General features: G+C 39.6%; 1 protein-coding gene and 1 long non-coding RNA gene across 5 annotated transcripts in view; one reads left to right on the top strand and one right to left on the bottom strand.

Moving 5' to 3' along the window:
- Positions 1–6,280, bottom strand: part of LOC121019427 (transport and Golgi organization protein 1 homolog) — a 20,929-nt gene extending 14,649 nt beyond the window's left edge. For 2 of the 4 annotated variants that reach the window (XR_005785578.1, XM_040458861.1), the window contains exons 1-2: positions 5,700–6,280; positions 2,228–2,359 (exon numbers count right to left, since the gene is read on the bottom strand). Coding sequence is in view for 2 of the 4 variants with exons in the window: in XM_040458861.1 (XP_040314795.1) it covers positions 2,228–2,359; positions 5,700–5,804 (237 nt within the window). In the remaining 2 variants the exon portion in view is untranslated. The remainder of the gene's footprint in view (positions 1–2,227; positions 2,360–5,699) is intronic. The other 2 variants (XR_005785579.1, XM_040458862.1) reach the window with 1 other exon arrangement.
- A 12,877-nt stretch (positions 6,281–19,157) lies between these two features.
- On the top strand, positions 19,158–19,474 carry LOC121019430 (uncharacterized). Its single transcript, XR_005785581.1, has 2 exons — positions 19,158–19,302; positions 19,361–19,474. It is a non-coding gene; the product is annotated as an uncharacterized LOC121019430 (long non-coding RNA).
- The last annotated feature ends 5,733 nt before the right edge of the window (positions 19,475–25,207 follow it).

The raw sequence follows: 25,207 nt of genomic DNA, 5'->3' as shown, positions 1-25,207 counted from the left end.
AGCAGGACGCGCGGTGAGCCCAGCGTCCTCCTACGCCGCCATCTTCCTTCCTCCTTCTCAAAAGTTTTAAATGTAGGCTAGCCCCTACATCTTGCCAGGATATTGGAATACCAATGTGTTATCAAAAAGCAAGTCATAATAATGTTGTTATAGGAAAGTGTATCTATGGAGGGCAAATAGAAAACCATGGATAGTCCTTTAACATCACATGTTTCCTTTCCTAAGCAGGGGAAATGGAAAGAGAGATGGACTTACAAATACATCATATTTATATTTTCCTTATGAGGGGAAAGATTTCTAAATTGGCAGGAAAAGAGGAAAAACAGCCATTTAGACATAAACTCATGGTATTCTGTTCTTCCTTAGAAGGCCTGCCCTCAAGAGAAACTATTTCTCCAAAACCTAATGGGGGTTTTCCTAAACACAAGCAATGCAGATGAAGGGAAATACTCAACTACAGTGCTCTTCCTCCTTCCTGTCTCACAGGGGAGTAAACTCAGCCTAAAACCTAGCCAGGTGAAGACAAAACTTCACACTCAAAGCCTATTCACCTCAGTTTCTTTAAACAAGGATGTGACTCCCAGCTCCCAAAAACACTTACAAGGTACCCTAAAAGGAAAAGCCACATATTTTGAACACAGAATGCAAGCATTAGACTCATATTTCCTAAGGCAGAGATGTTGGGATAATCAGGCTGGTAATTTAAAACTGCTCTGATTAATAGGAGAATAACTCTAATGGGAAAAGTGGTAAGTATGCAAGAAGAGGTGGTGAGTGTGAGCACAGAGATGATAACTCTAGGATCCAAGAGATTTTGGTTCTAGAAATCAAAAACACCATAACAGAAATAAGAAATGCCTTTATGGATATATTAACACACACAACATAGCTGAGGAAAGACTCAACAAGCAGAAGGAAATATCGAGTAGAAACATCTGAAACAGAAACACAAAGAAAATAATTAAAAATACAACACAGAACATCCAAGACCAGTGGGACAATTACAAAAGGTGTAACAAACACAGAATGGGAATACCTGGTGAAGAAGTGAAAAGAAGACACATTTGAAGTGAACATGACCATGAGAATTTTCCAAAATTAATGATAGTCGCAAACCACAGATCCAGGAAACTAAAAGAATTCCCAGCAGGATAAATACCCCCCCCCCAAAAAAAAACACCACCACAACAACTACAACAAAAAACTACCCCTAGACATATACTATTCAATCAACAGAAAACTGAAAACAAACAATTTGGAAGAAGGTAAGGGGAAGTGTTGAGGGCTGGAGTTACAGGGAGAAGGGAGAAATAACACCGTACCCAAGAGGAACCAGGAAAAAAAAAATACTCAGAATTCAGAAACCATGCAATCAAGAAGAATGAAATGTTTATAGTGTTAAAAGAAAAGAACCCATCACCGAGAATTCTGTGGCCACTGAAATTATCTTTCAAAACATTCTACAAAGTAAGGAAAATTATCGGACATACTGAGGTCAATAATAAAGGCTTAATTCTCCAGAGAAACATAATCCTTAATGTGCATGCATTAACAACAGAGTGTCAAAATACATGAGGCAAAAACTGACACAACTGCTAGGAGAAACAGACATACACATTATTATGGCTGAAAGAATTCAATACCCTCTATCAGTCATTGACAGGTTGAGCACACAGACATTCAAATTTAAGAACACAGTTGGACTGAACTGCATCATCAATCACCTGGATGGCATTACCATCTGTAGAACACTTCAACAATAGACAACTACACATTCTTCTCAAACTCACATAGAACATTCACTAACATGGACCATATTCAGGGTCAGAAAATGCATCTTAACTTAAAGTCAACAAAATCATAGACAATATGTTCTCAGAACACAAATGCAAGCTAGACATCAATAACAGAAAGACAGGTGGAAAACTACAAAAAAATATTAGAGATATTCTAATAGAAGATAGAGAATAGAGACAGAATAGAGATATTGTAAAAGAAGTGGGTTAAAGAAGACAATTCACAGAATTTTAAAAATATTTCCATCTACATGATAATGAACATTGGAATTATTACAATTTGTGGCTGCAATGAACGCAGTGCTTAAAGGGAAATTTGAAGTACTGAATGCATACAAAAGGTCTAGTTAAAAATTTGTGCTTACCAAAAAAAAAAAATTCTGCTTATTTATGATTACAAGCCTATCTATAAGGTACTTTAGTATACTCACAGCAAGGACAACTCTCCAGAGGTAAACCAGACATGCACAAATTGCAAGGGTGGCAGTAATAATGGTAAGCTTCCACAGAATCCCAAATACACGAGAGCCAAAAGGGAAATGGCCAGCCAAAATATGGACAAGCTGAAATAATATTTGAGACAATGAGGAATATCAAAGACATTTATAATATCTGTTACAAAGAATCATCTTTATAAACCTTCAACCAGCCTCCAGGAGGTTATAAGCACATCTCTCAAATGCCTCCTCATGAAGGACAGGGCGGACACAAGGCTTACAAAGGAGCAGGGGCAAACTTGTGGGAGTGATGACTGTGTTTACTTACTATGGCGATGGCTTCATTGCTTCTTACCTATATCACATACCAACAAACTGTAATCTTTACAAAGTTCTTGTTATTATACATAAGTTATACCACACTGCAGCTGTTGGGAAAATCTAATAGGCCATCTTAGAAATTCTATAGTGCTGACAAACACACTGGAACAATTTTTAAATAGTTAGCAGAACTTAAGAATTTATCAGTCAACTTAAAATTGAAAAAAAAAAACAAAATAAAAAAATAAATGCAAACTTTCAGTAGACAAGAAGTAAATGACTTCTGTTGTACATTCATGAAGTACCTGGATAAAATACTTTCGAACATTTCCAAAAATACACCAAAGTTTGTAGAAGGATGGGAGGAAGTAACAATGAAAATGTGCTAGAGGTTCAAATGAAATTGTTATAGAGCCAGATGTTTACAGATATGGATATGACTGAGAGAGATGGGAAGCTGTTATTATAATAATATGGGATTATTCCAGCAAAAATAAATTCTACATTACTGTTTAGTTTCTAAAAACATGGAGGTTTTCTTTTTTCTAATGTTTATTTTTGAAAGAGAAAAAGAGTGGGGGAAGCACAGAGAGAGAGGGAGGCAGAGAATCCAAAGCAGTCTCCACGGTGTTAGCACACAGCCTGATGCTGGACTCAAACTCACAAACTATGAGATCATGACCTGAGCCAGAATCAAGAGTTAGATGCTTAACTGAGCTATCCAGGTGCCTCATGAGATTTTACTTTCAAGGTTTACTTTGAATCTGAATCACAGCTCAGGTTGTCAGATTTCTGAAGTAAATAAAGATTTGCATAATCAGGTGATCTTGTCTATTTTGATGAAATCTATGAGATTTTAAGTTATTTGAACACACATCTCCAAATAGCCAATACAATAAAGCCAAGTTCCTATTTCATAGTGTTGAACCTAAATCAATCAATAGCTACTATGAAAATTACTTTCTAAAAGAATTCAAAAGTCCTGAATATGGTCACCAAAACAACAGAACACATATCATTTTACTAAAACTAGGCTTACCAGTATTTTAGGAGAAATATACTCAATACAATGCAATTCATACTAATTCACATACCAAACTTTAATTTTGTGCCAATAAATCTCTCTAGAAAGCAGCCTCCAAAATGTGTACCATTTGTATCTTCAGCTCTCAGAACTGAGGTCACTAAAATGTGTGCTGGTGGGAAATGTACGCTGTCTTTGAGTGGCCACTGTCTAAAAGAAAGCAGGAGCTGTCCGCTCAATGATTGATCATGGGGATCAAACGCACCAAAGACAGAGGCCATCTTGACACGAATGGTAAACATTCTAAGTCCTGGGCACTCTTGATACCTCTGGCAGCTATATGGAAGCTGTTATCAGTAGTTAATCTTAACTAGATTAGATCCAATGGGGTCAATAACGCCAGGTTCTCACAGACGATGGCCATGACTAGGTGGAGGTGGGAAATGCAAGACAAGTTAGTTTATGGACGAATTCAGAGATGAGGGAGGGAGATAGAGCTGAACTGATCTGTGAGATGCATTCTAGGTAGAGGGGGGAATTTCCAATAAACAGAACCAAGAAATTTCCTCCTTCATAGACTCAAAAGAAATAGAATAGATTCTGTTTTGACTGGAGGTATTCATGTAGGAGGATTGTCTCAATTTAGGTTGTTCCTGACTTGGGACTTTGTAGATCCCTCTCTAAGAATCTGGTGCATGCTAATCTAAAGAAATCTACTTCTCTCTATGGGTGTTCCCTGTCTCTCTGTCTCAGGCTCCTGGGAGTACAGGTTTTTCTTTTTAATGATAGAATGAAACATTCACACTGGGAACCAGGTATTTCTTTATAGTTGGACAATCGTAAGGACATTCGAGACCTTTTTGGATTTGAGTAAATCGACCCTCTGCACATATTTGGCTAAAGAAAGGACAAGAATTCATTCACTTCCTGATCACATCACTCATAGTGATTTTCCTATTATAAATGTCCAAGCAGGGTGAGGCCACTTCATTGATGTTGAGCTTCTAATCAACCTGTTTGGACACACAATTCTTGGCAGCAGCCCCCAAGACCAGAGGGAGAGGGCTGATTCACAAGACCCTAAAAGCAAACAAACCAGAAAGCACAGAGCACAAAGGACATTTCACTTTTTAACTCTCTAGTACCAACACCAATGCTTCAGATACCACTGTTCCCAGGGCTACCAAACTGCACAAATATGAACAATGCACTGATAGGAAAACAAACTACATATAAGATGGACTGTAAACTTACAAAGCTTGGAGCAGGATCTTGACAGCACTTCCGGGAGCCAGTCTAATACTATGAAATACTATTAAATAGTGCCTATTAAATGTTTCTGACATTTTTAGAAACAGTTTTAATGAGGCATAATTCAAACATCATACAGGCCCCTTATTTAAGACAAAGATCTCAGTGGCTTTTAGTATCTTCACAGGTCCTTCTTTCTTGACACTATGAAGCTCAGGTTTCCATCCTGTCGATGCTACTGTTTTTGTACCAAGCGGCCCAGACAGGATCCACAGCTTGATGTGGACAGTTGTGGCCAGAACAAGCTGGTCGAGAAACCTTGGCCCTGAGGTCCTCGGTTTTCAGAAAGAACCGAGTTCTCATCAAGGATTCTATGGAAAAGCTGTTTTTTAACCACAGTCTGGATAAATAAATAAGGAAGAAACCACTGATGTAGGATGTGTACTCACATTCGTGTTTGGGTAACCGGGATACCCAAGTAAGAGGATACAGAAAAACAACTTCTGAACTATTATGTCCTAGTCCTTTCAGGGGGAGCTGGGGCGCCAGAGAGGAGGTGCAGATGGAGGTGGAGAGGAGGTGGGGGTGGGAGGGGAAGGGAGGGGGTGGGAAAGGGGGCGGAGTGGTAACTGAGGTTGGGGTGGGATTTAAATAGGGGTGGGATTGGGGAGAGGGGTGTGTTAGGAGTAGAAGGGAGTCAGGGACAGTACCAGGAATGATCAAGTACAAGAGGGGAGGGAGGAGGGTTAGAAAGGTTAGTAGGTCAACAGATCAGTAAATCACTAGGTGAGAAGGACACAAGTAGCCGGTTAAGTAAACTGTCAGGCAAAGATGGAGCAGAGAAAGATCCCTCTCCCTCCAGGTCTTCACCTGTTTGAGCGTTGTCATAGCAATCCGGATGCTGTATATCCTCTCTCCACCAATCAGAGGCCTGAGCCCCTGATAGATCACAATGGACACCCTGCGTGACCGCATTTTTCAAAAGCCCCTGCCCATTATGTACGTTTTCGGGGACATGTGTGTCCATATGGGAGTGTCAATGTATATCTGGGTTTTGTATGTGTGTATACTAGTTACGCATGTGAATTTGCTGCCCCTTTGGGTCTTCCTGATTGCATCTGTGTGTGCGTGTGTGCGTGTGTGCCTCTGTGTGTGTGTGTGTTTTCCTCAGGGTGTCGTTGGCCATGTCTGCAGTGTGGGTCTGTGTGTGGGTCTGTCTGTAAGCCTCATACCTGAGTTCCCAGGTGAGGCTGGTGTGATTCTGTGCTTGTGGTATCTGTTTATTTCCCTGTGAGTGTGGGTGTCTATGAACCTCAGAAATGAGCTGCCACAGAGGGGACTCCCCAGAGGTGACCCTCAGAGATGGGTGGATATGAGACAATCTATCTCTTCAATAGATACTGTTGGGAAACCTGTATATCCATGTGCAAAAGAATGAAAGTGAACCCTTCCCTTACACAATACACAAAAATCTACTTAAAATGGCTTAAAGACTTAAATGTAATACTGAAACCATCGCACTTCTAGAAAAAATGAAAGAGGAAATTTGGCACCAAAAGCATAAGCAACAAAAGCAAAAATGAACAATTGGGACCACATGAAACTAAAAAGCACAGGAAAGGGAAGGGAAGGAAACCATCAACAAAATAAAAAAGCAACCTACAGAATGCAAGAATATATTTGCAGCCCGTATCCAAGAAAGGGTTAATATCCAAACTATATAAGAAGCTCATATGAATAGTTTAATCTTAAAAATAAAACTGCCAGTTATGTTACCAGTAAAAAAAAAAAAAATTGGCTTATTCAGCAATCGCAGAGAACTGCCACTCGGGACAAATAAGCTACAGCAAGTCTGGAGAACAAAGGAGAGGAACACTTTTATAGACAAAGGGAGAAGTCAGGAGGGCTATGGTATATTAAAAGTCATTGGAGTAAACTAGGAGATCCAAGTAGAGTGGCTTTTCATTGCTTAAGTTGTGACAGTCTCTCATTGGCTGGGCTGTCATCAGGGAAGAAGAAAGACCTTTCTTCCTCTTGCTGGGGTAGTAAAGCAGTAGCTGAAGTAGTATCAGTTTACAAGGTATGTCTCCTTCTGGTGGGTCTGCAATAAATGATACGTAGTAGAGCCTCTGAGCTTCCCCCTTCTGGCCCCCTGACTCCATTTTATTTTATTTTTTCTCTAAGTTTTTATTTTCTTTCCATTCATTTCAAGTATACAATATAGTAATTCAACACTTCCATTTTAAATAAAGTTTCCTTTTATAATTTTCACAAACTCAATAGCAAAGAAACCATATAACATGGTTAAAAAGTGGGCAAGGACACGAATAGACATTTTTCCAAAGAAGAGTACAAAAGGCTAACAGGTATATGAAAAGATGCTCACCATCACTAATTATCAGGGAAATGCAAACCAAAACCACAATGAGCTATTACTTCACACCTGTTTATTAGGATGGTTATTCTCCAAAAGTCAAGAGATAACAAATGTGGGCAAGGATGTGGAGGAAAATCGAACCCTTGAACACTATTGTCGGGAATATAAATTGGTACAGCCATTATGGAAAACAGTTTGGAGGTTTTAAAAAAATTAAAAATAGAAATATCATACGATTCACCAATCCCACTTCTGGATATATATCACTATCTCAATGAGACATCTGTACTCCCATGTTCATTGCAATATCATTCAGTCGCCAAGATATGGAAACAACTTAAGAAAAATGGCTTATACGTTTAGTGGAATATTATCCAGCCATAAAAAAAGGAAGAAATTCTACCATTTGTGACAACATGAATGAACCTGGAGGATGTTATGCTGAGTGAAATAAGTAAGTCAGACACAAAAAGACAGATATTGTATGATCTCTCTCACATGTGAAACTTCATTTGAAAAAAAGTTAAACTTGTAGAGACAGAGTTGAAGGGTCTCAGAGGCTGGGGGATAGGCAAAAGGGGAAGATATTGATCAAAATGTACAAACTTTCCATTATAAGATGCACAAGTTCTAGAGACCTAGTGTATAGCACCGAGACTGTAGTTAATAATACCATATTGTATACTTGAAATTTACTAAGAGAACAGATCTCAAGTGTTCTAACAATACCAGAGAAAAGAAAAGTAGGTATGGTGGTGATGGATATGTTAACTACTTTGATTGTGGTTATCATTGCACAATGTATGCATATATCAGCACATCACATTGTACGTCTTCTTAAATACAGAAAATTTTTATTCATCAAAAATAAATAAATAAAAACCAAAATAAAGAGATAAATAAATAAAATTCCAATGAGTGGAAATAACTTCGTATAATGCCTGAAGCATAGTGACAGCCAGCAGAGATACAAGAGGACCTAGGACATAGGTATGTAAATGTTGTTTCAATATGCCTGGAACAAAAAGGTGAGGAGAGAATGCAGGCTTATTTTAAGAGATGAAGCTGGAGAAATAACAAAGCCTGTCTCTGCAGGACCTTGCAAACCATTTAAGAACTTTGTGCTTTTTCCTGAAAGTACTGAGAAGCCATTAAAGAATTTTAAGCAGTCACTGACTGATTGCTGAGCTTTCATTTTTAAAAGATCACTCTGAGCGGAGGTGGAGAATGAATTGACGTGAAATGGAAGTGGGAGGTAGTAAAAGTAAACAGGCCAATTTTAAGGCTGTGCATGAGATGATGGTGGCCTATGTTAGTTGCATGAGAATGGAAATAGTGGGAAGATTCAGCAATTGTTTCCAGACATAGACCTGAGAGGTCCTGATGATTCGATATTGGGCTTGGGGGAGAGGGAGAGGTCTAATGGATCAGATGCTACAATGGGATTGAGAAGGTCAAGAACAGCTTTCATTGAGCTATGATAAGGTGACCTTGGTGGGAATGATACAAATGAGAGGTGAAGGCCAGAACGCAGATGACCATATGTTGAGGAGAGGGTGGGAAGTGAAGAGTGGAGTCAAGATTATTGACTTGATATCAACTATACTGTTTGTTGCCACCTGACATCCATTCCCACTTTCTTTCCCATAGTGAGATAATTCCTGAGTTTTAGTTGGCTACACGATTTTGTAGAACAAGACTATAAATTACCATGAAATTTTAACTTATGGTCAACAGAATGCAAATGGAAGTGATGTGTGCTATGGGCAATGGCATTAAGAGAAAGTGTATGCTCTCCCCTCCCCATTTTCCTTCCCTGCTGGTTGCCAACAGAGCGGATGTGCTTAGTCATTTTTGACCTTGTAGGTAAGGAATGACAGAGCAACAATACTGAATCCTGGGTACTTGACACCATAGGGTAATCATTCCAGTGTCGAGCTTATACCTAGACTGTTACATGAAAGAGAGATACATATTTTGTTGAAGCCACAGTTATTTACAGCCCAAACTATATCCAAACTTTTACAGAATTTGGTACTAGAAGTGAGTGGCTGAGAGTTTAGAACCCAAAATAAGTAGATAGTTTGGTGGGCAGGCATTAGGTGGAGATGAACAGGTATTAAAGCCTGAAAGTTTGGTGACTCTTTTTATGTTGTGACAAAACACTAAGCTATTGTCTACAGTCATTCTCATGGCAGATCGCATGCCATCAAAACCTGAAACTCAAGGAGAAATTAATAGAAACATTTGGAATATTGGTGTGTGTTGGATACATTTTGCCACTTTCACCAGCAACTTGCCACAAATAGATCTCAGGATAGGGTCAGCCAGCCTGTCAGCATCTATGCAAGGAATACAGCTCTTCTAAGGGAGCTCTTTCTGCCTGTAGACAACAATCCAGTTTGATGGAGAGTAGAGTGACTGGTGCCTCCAAGGACTGAAAGAGGCAAAAACTTCTGCACCCCAAACTGAAGCAATTATAAGTGGCTTTCAAGAGATAGCCTGAGCAGGACAGGACACCCAAGCCTTTCTCAGTCATGTCCCCAATACGACTGACTTAGAGCAAATTGGGTAAGTCATCTTTTCAGAAGACCCTGTCCACTTCAAATGTTGAGCACTCTTGGGAGATTCTTTCTGAGAATCAGGACTGGCATTAGTTGAAACTCATTGGTACTGTCATGCCAGTCATTGAAATATTAAAATATTTCCTTATCAGTTGAGGCATACTCACTGACCCCAATATCCTAGACATCCTGGCCTTTCTTCAAGATCTACCCACTCAAGGGTGGTGTCTAACAAATAGGAGACTCCTGTATCCAATGTTCATGGTGATTAATATCAAATATTTTGGATATCATCATGCCTAGAATGGACACAGGGGACCTTACCCCACACTCAGGGAGGTCAATACCAATGGAGAAGAAGACAAATGGAGCTTTGAAAGGATGACTCATCTCTTCCAGAAGGTGGCCAGCATCCTCTCTGACACATGGGCCCTCAGTCATGGGGACCAACTGATGGTATTCCTGCCCCCAGCACCAGAGATTTACTGTAGCTGGCTGGCCTGTATGCAATTGGGTAAGACATGGGAGAGAGACTCCTGGGTCAGAGGCTCCTATGGGATTCCACTCTCAATCATTCACAGAATGGAGAGATGGTAAAAGGATATCCATCCTATGTCCAAATTCTTCCTATAGTTTGGGGGTCTATAAACAGGCCTAAGTTTGACTTAATGAAAAGCAAACAATCCATAGAAAGTGCTTAGCTATCTTGTAGGCCACTTATCACCTCCAGGAAGTGTAAGCCTCTGAGCAGGAAAACCTTGCCCAATCTAGGTAGGTCTCAGCTTCCCTATCCATAAAAAGATGGTCCATAAAGGACCACCTCTAAAGACCCTCTACACCCAGTATTGGAGAGTCCTTGAGTGTCACACTAAATGAACTCGGGATCAGATTTTGGATACTGTTAGGATAGAGCTACTCCTTGTGGGCATCCCATCCATGCCTTTGAGGCTCACTTCCACAACATAAATACCCCCAGCAGGAAATGCTTCAGTCATGAGCCACTTCCTTGTAGTGAGAACAAAAGGATATTGGAAAGGAGCCAACCCCTAATATCAGTCCCTTTTGTCTGCTATGGTACATGACAGCTGTCTTCCCACGAATACAGGCATACATTTCTTTTCTTTTCTTTTCTTTTCTTTTCTTTTCTTTTCTTTTCTTTTCTTTTCTTTTCTTTTCTTTTGAGGGGGGAATTGGGAAGCTCCTATGAAAGTCAAAGAAAGGACTCCTTCTCTGGTGTTTTCCCATAATTTTTTTTTGCCATTGTAAGTTGTCACAAATGGCTTAGTCTATTGCATTTGCCTACTAACAGGGACTCTAATTAAGGAAAACCCTAAAAAGTATTCAAAGAGCAGATGTCCCTAAGAATGCCGGGTATGGGAGGCACAAAGAAGAAAAGACAGGAAGTAAACCATACTGTCATGCCTACTCAGACTCTCAAAGTTTTCCCAGGTTCCAATGGACTGAGTTACGCTAAGGGAAAAGTGATCCATGTCTTAGAAAGGAGATGGACCACTATATTCATTCATTCTTCTCCCAAGTTCAGTGAATATCATTATGACCATTACTTTCAACTCTTTATCAGGTAGTTTACTTATCTCCATCTCATTAAAGTCTGAGGTGTTCTCTTTTTCTTTTCTTTGGAACATATTCCTCTGTCCCCTCATTTGCTTGACTCTCTGTGCTTATTTCTACGTATTAGGCAAAACAGCTACCTCTCCCAGTCTTGAAGGAGTGGCTATGTAGGAGATAAAGTTGTCATGCATCTTTGCCCTGGCTTTTGCTTATTTCTTGGACCTCTATAATTGCCCACATAGCCTGATTTGCTCTTGACCGATCCTAGTTGTTGAGGGTGTGCCAAAACCTGTTACTGTTCCAAATGGAAAGATCTCAGAGATCATCTAGTTTTAGGTTAATGGTAAGCCAGATTCTCAGGCAGCAGCTTTTAAAGCATGTGAATATATACAGTCTTACGGGTCCACAATTGTAAACCCTGCTGACTTCCATAACAGGAGATCTGGGGGTGTCCCCTAAACAACAGTAGCAAATATTGCGACTTTATACCTTATATAAGCTCCTTTCTGGGAGATACCACCGAACTGTGGCAAGGCAAAGGGAGGATGCTGATATGGCATCTTTCTGCTTATGTTCTCTGGGAACTCCTCTGTAGCCTCTGGACTAGTGGCAAACCTGAAGTCTGCCCCTCATGCTGAAGCTCCAGGGCAAGAAAATAGGCCTTTTCCACAAAGACTGGGAGTGTGTTTGTGCAGTGCCTTGGGGTGATAGCCTGTCAAGCACTGTCTCTCCAATTGTTTTAGACCCATGGGGCCCAAGAAATCAATCCTCCCTGGCCACCAAATCTGGGTGCCCAAGGGGCTAGCTGTGGAAGAACAGGCCATGGCTGTGGCCATGGGGACAGGGTGCTCATATGTGGCTGGTATGGCCAGCTGCAGCTGGGGTGTGTTATGTAGGGCACTCCCACGGAGCTAGTAGGCTGGGTGTGTGAGGGTTGCAAACATGGTGTCTAGAAGCACTGGCACCCACAAGGTGGAAGGAGAATGCAAAAACAGTGCCTGCCAGTGTCTCCAGCCCTACAGTAAGTCTCTACAAGTTTCTGCCTCTCTGGCAGAAGCTTTAAGATTAACAAATGAGTCTCCTTTGCTGGCTGGGCACCTTTCAAATTGCTGCTTTGGGGTTGAGTCCTGGGTGAGTGTGGGCCTATATGTGAACCTGGTAAGAGCAGGTTTTCTTTTCCTTATAGGTATATGGTTCTTCAGGAAGTAAGTCCTATTTTTTTCAAAGCCAGCTGTTTGGAGGCTCATCTTGGTGGTGTAGTTCCCAAGAATTGGGGTGCCTGATGTAGGTCATAAATCCCTGACTCCTCAGGGACAATCTCTATATTATGAGATCCTCCTGACTGTGGGTCACCACACCTGTGGTGGGGTTTCTTGTGAGATTGTGTCTATGCCTCTCCTACCTGTTTCCATACGGCCCTTTTATCCTCTGTTGTAGAGACACTGTTCAGCTGTCTTTCAGGTTCTTTTCAGAGGGTATTGCACCATATGTAGCTCTTGAATTGTTGTGTGCATGGGAGGAGGTAAGTTTAGGATCCTCCCATGCTGCCATCTTGACCCCAGCTACACAGTCCATACTCTAAACCACATGTGAAATAATATGTTTTTAAAACCACTATTTGGGCAAATAACACCAATATATTTCATCTTAACATTTACTCTGCAATGTTACCAAAAGTCTAGAGAAGGAAAATCACTGAGCTAGAAGCTGGTGTTATAAAGATGAATGAGACAAAGTTCTTACCCTCAGATGGGGCTGAAACATCCCTATGGGAGGTGAGATCAATGAAGGAACAATTTAATGGAATCAGGAAGGTCCTAGATAAATTGCCAAGGAGTTCAGCTAACTCCCTTCAGCTGAAAAGAAACTCCCTTCAGCTAAAGAATCAGGAAAGAATTCTGCAAGAAGCTAGCACAACATTCACATTCCCACTGCAAAGAAGCCATTCTGGGGGAGTATACCTTTGTTGTCATTGTATTGCTTCTCCTCAAAAATATTTTAGGATAATACTTGGGGAAAGGGTCACCAAGAAAAGCATACTCATTACCCTAAACTTTCTTACCCTAAATTAAACTCTCATTACCCTAAATGTACTTTTTTATTCAAAGGTATATTTACAAGTATGAGATTTCAATATCCCACTTTCAATCATGGATAGTACAACTAAACAGAAGATCAACAAGGAAATAGGAGAGTTGAACAACATTATAAAATGACTATGTTGATTCAGAGTGAACAAAACTTTCAAAAAATTTTAGGGAGACTGTGAATAAACTGAGGGTTAATGGGGGGTGGGAGGGTGGGGAGAGTGGGTGATGGGCATTGAGGAGGGCACCTGTTGGGATGAGCACTGGGTGTTGTATGGAAACCAATTTGACAATAAATTTCATATCAAAAAAAATTTAGGGAGAATGGAGAAGACTTTTATTTGATCCCAAGATAGCTGCCCAGGATACACAATCTTCACAAAGAAGAAACTTCTCTGAGAGAGGAACAGTCAGTGCAGGGTTACATATATTTTTTCACATAAAGTGTTATAAATCATCATGACATTCCAGAAAGTTACAGACTTTATCTTATGTTTTAGTATCTGCAAGACTGTATGACTTTAATCATATGGAAACCAGGGAAGTGTTTTTCTTTATGTTTGGAATGTTCCTTTCTTGGCTATTTATCTTTATTTTTATTTTTGAAGCTTTCAATTTTTTATTTTTTAAGATGAAATTCACAGCACTTAAAATCCATCATTGTGACCATTTTGAAGTGGACAACTCGGTGTCTTTTAATATAGTCCTGATGTTGCACAACTATCACCACTAATTCTAAAATATTATTATTATCCTGAGAAGAAAGCCCATATCTCAATTCCCCCCTCCTCCATTCCTTGGCAACCAAAAATCTACTTATGTCTCTTGGATTTTCCTGTTCTGAAGATTTCATATACATGGAATCATACAATATGTGGACTTTGGCTTCTTTCACTTAGCACGATGTTCTTGAAGTTCATCCACACATGTAACAGTACTGCATGCCTTTGTATGGCTAGACAATATCCCACTGTATGGTTATACCACTTTGATGCATCTGGTAATTGTGATAAACATTTGGATTGTTTCCACATTGTAGGAGTTATGAATAATGCTACTATGAACATTTCTATACAAGTTTTCATGGGAATATATGTTTTCAATTCTCTTGGGTATGTGTCTAGGAGTGAAATTGCTGTGCCATATGGCAACTCCATTTTTAACTTATTGAGAAATTTCCAGGATGTTTTCCAAAGTAGCTGTACCATTTTACATCCCCAACAGCAGTGTTTGAAGGTTCTGATTTCTACACATCTTTGTCAATGTTTCTTTTTTCCTCCAAGATTTTATTTAAATTCAACTTAATTAACATATAGTGTAGCATTGGTTTTAGGAGTAAAAGTTAGTGATTCATCACTTACTTATAATATTCAATTGTCATCACAAGTGATGTCCATCACCCATTAAGCCCATCCCCCCAACCACCTCCCCTCCAAAAACCCTCAGTTTGTTCTGTTAGTTAAGGTCCTCTCAGGTTTGCCTCCCTTGCTGTTTTTACCTTATTTTATTTTTCCTACCCTTTCCCTATGTTCACCTGTTTTGTTTCTTAAATTCACATATGGTGAAATCACATGATATTTGTCTTTATTTGACTGACTTATTTCACTTAGCATAATAAACTCTAGTTCCATCCACATCATTGCAAATGGCAAGATTGCACTCTTTTTGATGTCTGAGTAATATTCCATAATATACATATATAGATACCACATCTTCTTTATCCATTCATCATTCAGTGGACATTTGGGATCCTTCCATAATTTGGCTGCTGTAGGCAATGCTGCTATAAACATCGGGGTGCATGTATCCCTCTGAATTGGTATTTTTGTATTCTTTGGATAAATACCTAGCACTGCAATTGCTGAATGATAGAGTAGTTCTATTTTTAACGTTTTAAAACTATTAATTTTGAGAGAGAGAGCATGCATGTTAGTGGGGGAGGGGCAGAGAGAGAGGGAGGGAGAGAGAATCTCAAGCAGGATCTGTGCTGTCAGCATGGAACCCAATGCAGGGCTTGATCTCATAAACATGAGATCAAGACCTGACGTGAAATCAAGAGTTGAATGTTTAACTGAATGAGACACCCAAGTGGTCTTATTTCAACTTTTTGAGAAACCTCCATACTGTTTTCGAGAATGGCTGTAGCAGTTTGCACTCCCACCAACAGGGCAAGAGGTTCTCCACATCGTCACCAACACTCGCTGCTTCTTGTGTTATGGGAACCATCAATTTTGAACATTGATTTTTTTTTTAATTGTGCTTATATTTCAATGTGAGGTGCGTCTGGGTGGTTCAGGCTGTTGAGTGTCCAACTTCGGCTCAGGTCATGATCTCACAGCTCGTGGGTTTGAGCCCCGCGTTGGGCTCTGTGCTGACAGCTCAGAGCCTGGTGCCTGCTTTGGATTCTGTGTCTCCGTCTCTCTCTGCCTCTAACCCACTCACATTCTGTCCCTGTCTCTCTCAAAAATAAACGTTAAAAAATAGAAATAAGATATTTCAATGTGAGAAGCAAAAGACAAAGGTGGAAGATGTGACCAAGGCCAATACCAGCACACCAGATCTTTTTCCAAAGCCAATAGGTCTGTAATAGGGTATGTAAGCATTAGTACAAGAGAGACATTGTCACCATCAGTTACTCCCAGAAGTATTCTAGTTCTCCAAGCCTGTGAAGTCAAGGGAAACTTCTGCTTGACCCAATCATAGAACAACTTGGGGCAGACAGATGTATCCCGCATGTACCAGTCACATAATAGGCCCCAAATATGTGTTAAATTGGATGGAAGAAACATTACACAACAGCCAGAAAAAAGAGGAGGGAATTTGTGTCCAATGCAAATCCAGGAATCCACAGCAGCAGCTATTTTCATGCAAGAGGGAACAATACAGAGGAAGTTTCCACAACCCCCTTGCATCACACAGTTTCAAAATCAGGCTATATTTCAAATGGCAAGTAACCTGACAACTACCCATATAAATTATTGACTGTTTGAGGGGAAAAGATAATGGCAACAATGCTCAGTGGGCTCAGTGTCTTGCCCCTACCATTTCTACCAAAGCTACCATTCGGTTGCTGGCCCAATGGAGAAGTTACAGCCTAGAAGGCTAGTATTCAAAGAGACCTCATGTGCCTGCCAGGATGCTTGAGGAAATGTCATCTTTAAAGGAATGACTAAAGCCTTTTTATTTGGCATTTTCAGGAATCACCTTTGTGCCTGGAACCCTTCAACTGACTATCAAGGACATTTTCTATTTCACACATCTAAGGCCCAGTGAATTGTAGTCAATAAGGCTATGGACCTGCATGTGGACCCTGTTGTGTCCAACCTATGCCCCCTTGAAGACCAAGCTCTTGGTATCAGATAAGAGCTATGATGGGTGTTTAAATTTCAAGGAGTTGATTCAGTGAGTGGGCACTAAAAACAAGATGCATAAACAAGCAAACGTCTATTTTGGAAGATGGGATGATGTGTGAGAAGTGTTCATGTAACTTGGGCGGTGTAAGAGGAGAGAGAAGGAAGCTGGACAGCAATCTCTAGTTCTTATTAGTTCTCAGTCTGAGTGGAAGGTCACATCTCCTAATTCATACCTAAGTGTTAATTCTGGGAGGCAGCCAGAAAATAGTTGATAAAAATATGAAGGACCAGTAAGCATATTAGAAACAAAACCAATACTCATCCTCACCAGTAAAAGGGGGAAATACTTAATAGAGCAATGGGATGATGCCACCACGTTCACCCTTAGGTTAACCAAATATTGAGTTTGATCATTATAAATGTGGTCTCTAGTTGGAGACTCTGAGCTTATCTCATCCCTGAAATGCAGCCAGATCAGCACCAAATCATTTTGAACATCTAGGAAACTGATCTAAGAGTTAACGCAACCATCTGCATAACTTGAGCCACAGAACTCAGCAGGTACACGGTACGGAGAGGTGAGCTGGGGGAAAGAAAAGCTATGGAGGGTGGGGAGCTATTTTGCAGAGAGGATAGAGAAAGGGAAATGGGGGAGAATGCAGCTTAATGGGATCGTGCAAGAAAAGCACTCCTCCGAAAGTAGCTGGAGAGAAAGATAAAGAGTGAAAACACTCTCAGGGGACTGAACAACAAATCTGTTCCCCCAAAACCATTGAGGGGAAGACAGGAGAGGGTTTCAATACCACCAGGATTCTATAAACAGTGGAGCACAGGGCCTGAACATTCAGAGCTCAGTGTCTGGTGGTCCTCTGGTGAGGAAGCAGGGCAAATCCCCATGAGCAAGCAGACCAGTCTGAGGGATCCATGTGCCCCTCAGGGCGAAGAGGTTCTCCTGCTTGGAGTGCATTTCATAGAGGCCATACAGCATCCCCACAGGCAAAGGTCCCAGCAGACCCAGGAGAGCAGCCACATTTGCTGGTATTGGGAGGAAAATGCCAGAGTGCAGTGAAATCTGGAGCCAGCTGTGTGTTGTGATTTGCCATAACCTCTGAACCTCTGCCACTGTGCGATCGCAAGAACATTTTCTGGGGCAAGCTGGCACCCAGCCATTGCTCAGCAAGACCCTCCGCCAGACAGTCAGCATGGGTCCAAGCCACAGGGGTCTCTGAAGTGTGGGGTTTGAAACACAACCCTATCTCAGATAAAACTCTGGATGGAGGTGCTGCCTGGCAGGTGGAAAGCTTGGACATAGGCAGGGTAGAGGTGGGGAGAGAACAGAGAGCTGAGACAATGGAGGGGTGCTTGATCATGGGTTGCTGAGAGCACAGTGTTCCTGTGCTAGACAGTAGGAAGCTGGATGAAGCCATTCCACCTCTCCTGCACACATGCGTACACACTCATGCATGTGCACCACAGTGATCCACCCCAGTAAGCTAAGCAGCACCACCCAGCAGAGAATGGAGCCATTACAGCAAGCCCCACTCAGCCATGCCCTCCAAACATATCCGCTAGAAAACCAGCACAAGTTACTCCACCTGCATAGTTTATGGACTATAGAAGGCTTCATAGTTTCAGTTCTAGGGGAAACTGGACGTAGCTTCATTCAATTTTCATTCTGTTCACTGGCTCATTTATTTGTTTGTTTTCTTTGTTTCTGTGTTTGCTTAAATTTTTTTTCTTCCCTCCCCCCCTTTCTTTTCTTCCTCATCCTGGATACAGAAAGAGAAAATTTTACTTTTATTTTTATGTTTTTACTTTATTTTTTATTTTTTAAATTTGTTATTCTTTTTCATTTTCTTTATTTCATTTTATTTTATAATTTTTTATTTTTTTCTTACATTTTTTTTCTTCTTTCCCTTTTTTCTCTATTCTATCAAACTTCTTTCAACAATGAGACCAAAACACACCTAGACTCTAGCTTCTTTTATTTGATTTTTTGCCTTGTTTTTGATTTTTTAATTTTAATTTTTTACTTTATTAGTTTTTTCTCCCTCCAAAATGAGAAAATGAAGGAATTCACTCCAAAAGAAAGAAAAGGAAGAAAGGACAGCCAGGAGCTTAATCAACATAGAAATAAGCAAAATATCTGAACTAGAAATATGAACCATGGTAAGAATACTAGATTGAGTTGAAAAAAGCATAGAATCCTTTTCTTTGGAGATAAAAAAATAAAATCTAGTCAGGATGAAATTAAAAGTGCTATAACCAAGATGCAATCTCAAATGGATGCCAAGACACCAAGTATGAATGAAGCAGAGCAGTGAATCCACTATTTAGAAAACAAAATTATGGAAAATAATGAAGCAGGAAAAAAGAGGGAAACAAAGGCAAATGATCATGATACATGACTTAGAAAACCAGGTGATTTGTTAAAAAGGAATAATAGCTGAGTCATAGGCGTCCAAGAAGATGAAGAGAGAGAAAAAAGGGCAGAAGTTTTGTGTGCACAAATTATAAGAAGTATATATATATATATATATATATATATATATATATATATATATATATGAAATATAAGAAAACTTTCCTAATCTGGGGAATGACACAGACATAAAAATCCAAGGAGCACAGGGAACTCCCAATAGATTCAACAAAAGCTGACCATCACCAAGGCATATCATAGTCAAATTCACAAAATACACAGACAAGGAAAGAGTTACAAAAGCAGCAGGGGGAAAAGGAAAAAGTCCTTAACCTATAAGGGAAGAAAGGTCAGGTTCAGTGGAGACCTATCCACAGAAACTTGGCAGGCCAGAAGGAGTGGCAGAATATATTCAACAGTCTGAATCAGAAAAATATGCAACCAAGAATTCTTTATCCAGCAAGGCTGACATTCAAAATAGGAGAGATAAAGAGTTTCCAAGACAAACAAAAACTAAAGGTGTTTGTGACCACTAAACCAGCCCTGCAAGAAATTTTAAGGGGGACTATTTGAGTGGAGAAAGACAAAACAAAACAAAAAAGACCAAAATCAATAAAGACTAGGAAGGGCCAGAGAACATCACCAGAAATACCAATTCAAAAGGCAACACAATGGCGCTAAAATCTTATCTTTTAGTACTCACTCTAGATGTCAATGGACTAAATGCTCCCATCAAAAGACATAGGGTATCAGAATGGATAAGAAAATAAGACCCATCTATATGCTGCTTACAAGAGACTTATTTTAGACCTAAAGACACATGCAGATTGAAAGTAAGGGGATGTAGAACCATCTATCATGCTAATGGTTGTCAAAAGAAAGCTGGTATAGCCATACTTATATCAGACAAACTAGATTTTAAAATAAAGACTGTAACAAGAGATTAAGAAGGGCATTATATAAAAATTAAGGGGTCTATCCAACAAGAATATTTAACAATTATAAATATTTATGCCCCCAAAGTGGAGAAGCCAAATATATAAATCAGTTAATCACAAGCATAAACAAACTCATTGATAATAATACCATAAGAGTAGGGGACTTCAATACCCCACTTACAACAATGGACAGATCATTTAAGCAGAAAATCAACAAGGAAACAATGGCTTTGAATGACACACTGGACCAGATGGACTTAACAGATACATTCAGAAATTTTCATCCTAAAGCAGAAGAATACACATTCTTCTCGAGTGCACATGGAACATCCTCCAGAATAGATCACATACTGGGTCACAAATCAGCTCTCAACAAGTACAAAAAGACTGAGATCATACCTGGCATATTTTCAGACCACAACACTACGAAACTCGAAATCAACCACAAGAAAAAATTTGTAAAGACCATGAATCCTTGGAGATGAAAGAACATCCTACTAAAGAATGAATGGGCTAACCAAGAAATTAAAGAGGAAATTAAAAGTACACGGAAGCCAAGAAAATGAAAACATGACAGCCCCAAACCTCTGGGATGCAGCAAAGGCGGTCTTAAGAGGGAAGTATATAGCAACCCAGCCCATCCTAAAGAAGGACTAAAGTTCTCAAATACACAACCTAACCTTACACCTAACAGAACTGGAAAAAGAACAGCAAATAAGGCCTAAAACTATCAGAAGGGAAATAATAAAGATTAGAGCAGAAATAAATGATATTGAAATTAAAAACAAACAAACAAAAAAGCAGTAGAACAGATCAATTAGACCAGAAGTTGGTTCTTTGAAAGAATAACAAAACTGATAAATACCTAGCCAGATTGATTAAAAAGAAAAAGGAAAGGACCAAATAGATAAAATCATGAATGAAAGAGAAGAGATCACAACCAATACTGCATAAATACAAACAATAATAAGAGAACATTATGAGCAATCATATGCTAACAAATTGGGCAATCTGAAAAAAATGGACAAATTTCTAAACATATATAAATTACCAAAATGAAACAGGAATTTGAACAGACCCATCACCAATACAGAAATTGAATCAGTAATCAAAAATCCCTCAACAAACAAGAGTTCAGGGCTGGATGGCTTTCCAAGGGAATGCTACCAAACATTTAAAGCGGAGTTAACATCTATTCTTTTGAAGCTGTTCCAAAAACATAAATGGAAGGAACACACCCAAACTCATTCTACAAGTCCAGAATTTTCTTGACTCTAAAACCAAAGACCTCACTAAAAGGAACTACAGACCAAATTCCCTAATGAACATGGATACAAAAGTTCTCAACAAGATACTAGCAAACCGGATCCAACAATACATTAAAAGAATTATTCACCACAATCAAGTGGGATTTATTCCTGGGATACAGGGCTGGTTCAATATGTACAAATCAATCAATGTGATACATCACATTAATAAAAAAAAAAGGACAAGAACCATTTGATCCTCTCAATAGATGTTGAAAATGTATTTGACAAAATACAGTATTCTTTCTTGATAAAAAAAAAAACCCTCAAAAAAGTATGGAGAGAAGGATCAACCCTCAAGATCATAAAAGCCATATATGAGAGAACCACTACTAATGTCATCCTCAGTAGGGAAAGACTGAGAGCTTTCCTCATAAGTCAGAAACACGACAAGGCTGTCCACTCTCACCACTGTTATTCAATATAGTGTTGGAAGTCCTGGCCTCAGCCATAAGATAACACAATGAAATATTCGTCATCCAAATCAGCAAGGAAGAAGTCAAACTTTCACTCTTTGCAGACAGCATGATAGTGTAGGTGGAAAACCCAAAAGACTCCACCAAAAAATTGCTAGAGCTAATCCATGGATTCAGGAAAGTTGCAGGATATAAAATCAATGTATGGAAATCAGTTGCATTTATATACACCAATAATGAAGCAGAAAGAGAAATCAAGGCATCGATCCCATTTACAATTGCACCAAAACCCATAAAATACCTAGGAATACCCTAAGCAAAGAGGTGATAAATCTATGCACTGAAAACTACAGAAAGCTTATGAAAGAAATTGAAAGCATAAAAAAATGGAAAAATATTCCATGCTCATGGATTAGAAGAATAAATAGTTAAAATGTTGATACTACCCAAAGCAATCTACATACTCAATGCAATCCCTATCAAAATAACACCAGAATTCTTCACAGAGCTAGAACAAACAATTCTAAAATTTATATGGAACCAGAAAAGACCCCAAATAGCCAAAGAAACCCTGAAAAGAAAACCAAAGCTGGAGGTATCACAATGCTGGACTTCAAGCTGTATTACAGAGCTGTAATCATCAAGACCATATGGTACTGGCACAAGAACAGACACATCGATCAGTGCAACAGAATAGAGAACCCAGACATGGACCCACAAACATATGGCCAACTAATCTTTGACAAAGCAGGAAAGAATATCCAATGGAAAAAAGACAGTCTCTTTAGCAAATGGGGTGGGAAAACTGGACAGCAACATACAGAACCTAGACCACTTTCTTACACCATGCATAAAAATAAACTCAAAATGGATGAAAGACCTAGATGTAAAACAGGAAGCCATCAAAATCCTGGAGGAGAAAACAGGCAACAACCTTTGTGATCTCAGCCACAGCATCTTCCTACTTGACATGTTTCTAGAGGCAAGAGAAACAAAAACAAAAATAAACTCCTGGGACCTCATCAAGATAAAAAGGTTCTGCACAGCAAAGGAAAGAATCAGGACAACTAAAAGGCAACCAACGGAATGGGAGAAGATATTTGCAAATGACATTATCAAATAAAGGGTTAATATCCAAAATCCGTAGGGAACTTATCAAACTCAACATTCAAAAAAACAAACAATCGGGGCGCCTGGGTGGCGCAGTCGGTTAAGCGTCCGACTTCAGCCAGGTCACGATCTCGCGGTCCGTGAATTCAAGCCCCGCGTCAGGCTCTGGGCTGATGGCTCAGAGCCTGGAGCCTGTTTCCGATTCTGTGTCTCTCTCTCTCTCTGCCCCTCCCCCGTTCATGCTCTGTCTCTCTCTGTCCCAAAAATAAATAAACGTTGAAAAAAAACAAAAACAAAAACAAACAATCCAGTGAAGAAATGGGAAAAAGACATGAACAGACACTTTTCCAAAGAAGACATTCAATGGCTAACAGACACATGAAAAAATGCTCAACACCACTCATCATCAGGGAAATAAAAACCAAAACCACAATCACATACCACCTCACACTGGTCAGGGTGGCTAAAATTAACAACTCGGGCAACAACAGATGTTATTGATGGTGTGGAGAAAGGGTAACCCTATTGCACTGTTGGTGGGAATGCAAATTGGTGCAGTCACTCTGGAAAACAGTACGGAGATTCCTCAAAAAATTAAGCAACCCAACAATTGCACTACTAGGAATTTATCCAACGGATACAAATATCCTGATTCAAAGGGGCACATGCACCCCAGTGTTTATAGCAGTGCTATCAACAACAGTCAAATTATGGAAAGAGTCCAAATGTCCATCAACTGATCAATGGATAAAGAAGATGTGATACACACACACACACACACACACACACACACACACACACACACACAGTGGAATACTACTCAGCAATGAAAAAGAATGAAATCTTGCCATTTGCCACAACATGGATGGAACTGGAGGTTATTGTGATAAGTGAAATAAGACAGTCAGAGAAAAACAGATATCATATCATTTCACTCATACATGGAATTTGAGAAACTTAACAGATGAACATAGGGGAAGGGAAGGAAAAATAAGATAAAAAAAGAGAGGGAGACAAACCACAAGAAATTCTTATATACAGAGAACAAACTGAGGGTTGATCGGGGCTGGGCTGGAGGTGGGTTAAATGGGTGACAGGCATTAAGGAAGGCAGTTTTCGGGATGAGCACTGTCATATGTCAGAGGTGAATCACTGGGTTCCACTCCTAAAGCCAAACCTACACTGTATGTTAACTAATTTGAGAATAATAATAATAAAAAAGATTCAATTCTGAAAAGTAATGAAGGTGAAAAGAAGATGGAGGGAAAACTATGAGATCACATATATAAACTTAGAGAACTCAGCGATTCCATAAAGCACAATAATATCTGTTTCATAGGGATCCCAGGAGAGGTAAAGTAGGAAACATGGGCAGAAGGTTTTTTTAAACAAATTATAGCTCAGAACTTCCCTAATCTGGGGATGGAAACAGGTATTCAAGTCCAAGAGGCACAGAGAACTCCCCTCAAAATCAACAAAAACAGGTCAACACCAAGACACATCATTGTGAAAATTACAAAATACAAAGATTAAAATAGAATCCTGAAAGCAGTGAGGGACAAAAGTTCCTTAACCTATGAGGGGACACATGTAAGGTTAGCAACAGACCTGTCCACAGAAACTTGTCAGGCCAGACAGGAGTGGCATAGTATATTCAATGCCCTAAATAAGAAAAATATGTAGCCAAGAATACTATATCCAGCAAGGCCATCATTCAGAATAGAAAGATACAGAGTTTCCAAGACAAGCAAAAACTAAAGGATTTTGTGAACACTAAACCAGCTCTGCAAGTAATATTAAAGGAAACCCTTTGAGCAGGAAAGAGAGACCAAAAGCAACAAAGACTAGAAAGGAACAGAGATAATCCAAGGGAACAGCAACTTTATAGATAATACAATGACACTAAATTCATATTTATCAATAATTACTGAATGTAAATAGACCAAATGTTCTAATCAAAAGGCATAGGGTACCAGAATGTATTAAACACAAAACCCATCGGGGCGCCTGGGTGGCTCAGTTGGTTGAGCGTTCGACTTTGGCTTAGGTCATGATCTCACAGCTCATGAGTTTGAGCCCCGCGTTGGGCTCTGTGCTGAGAGCTCAGAGCCTGGAGCCTGCTTTGGATTCTGTGTCTCCCTCTCTCTCTGCCTCTAACCCATTTGTCTCTGTCTCTCTCAAAAATAAACATTAAGAAAAATTTTTAAAAAACACACAAAACCCATCAATATG

This window comes from Herpailurus yagouaroundi, unplaced genomic scaffold (genome assembly GCF_014898765.1).
Source record: "Herpailurus yagouaroundi ecotype Mexico unplaced genomic scaffold, PumYag 222, whole genome shotgun sequence".
Taxonomy (NCBI): Eukaryota; Metazoa; Chordata; class Mammalia; order Carnivora; family Felidae; genus Herpailurus; species Herpailurus yagouaroundi.
Note: the sequence above shows the minus strand (reverse complement) of the source record. Positions and strands in the feature narration are given on the sequence as shown.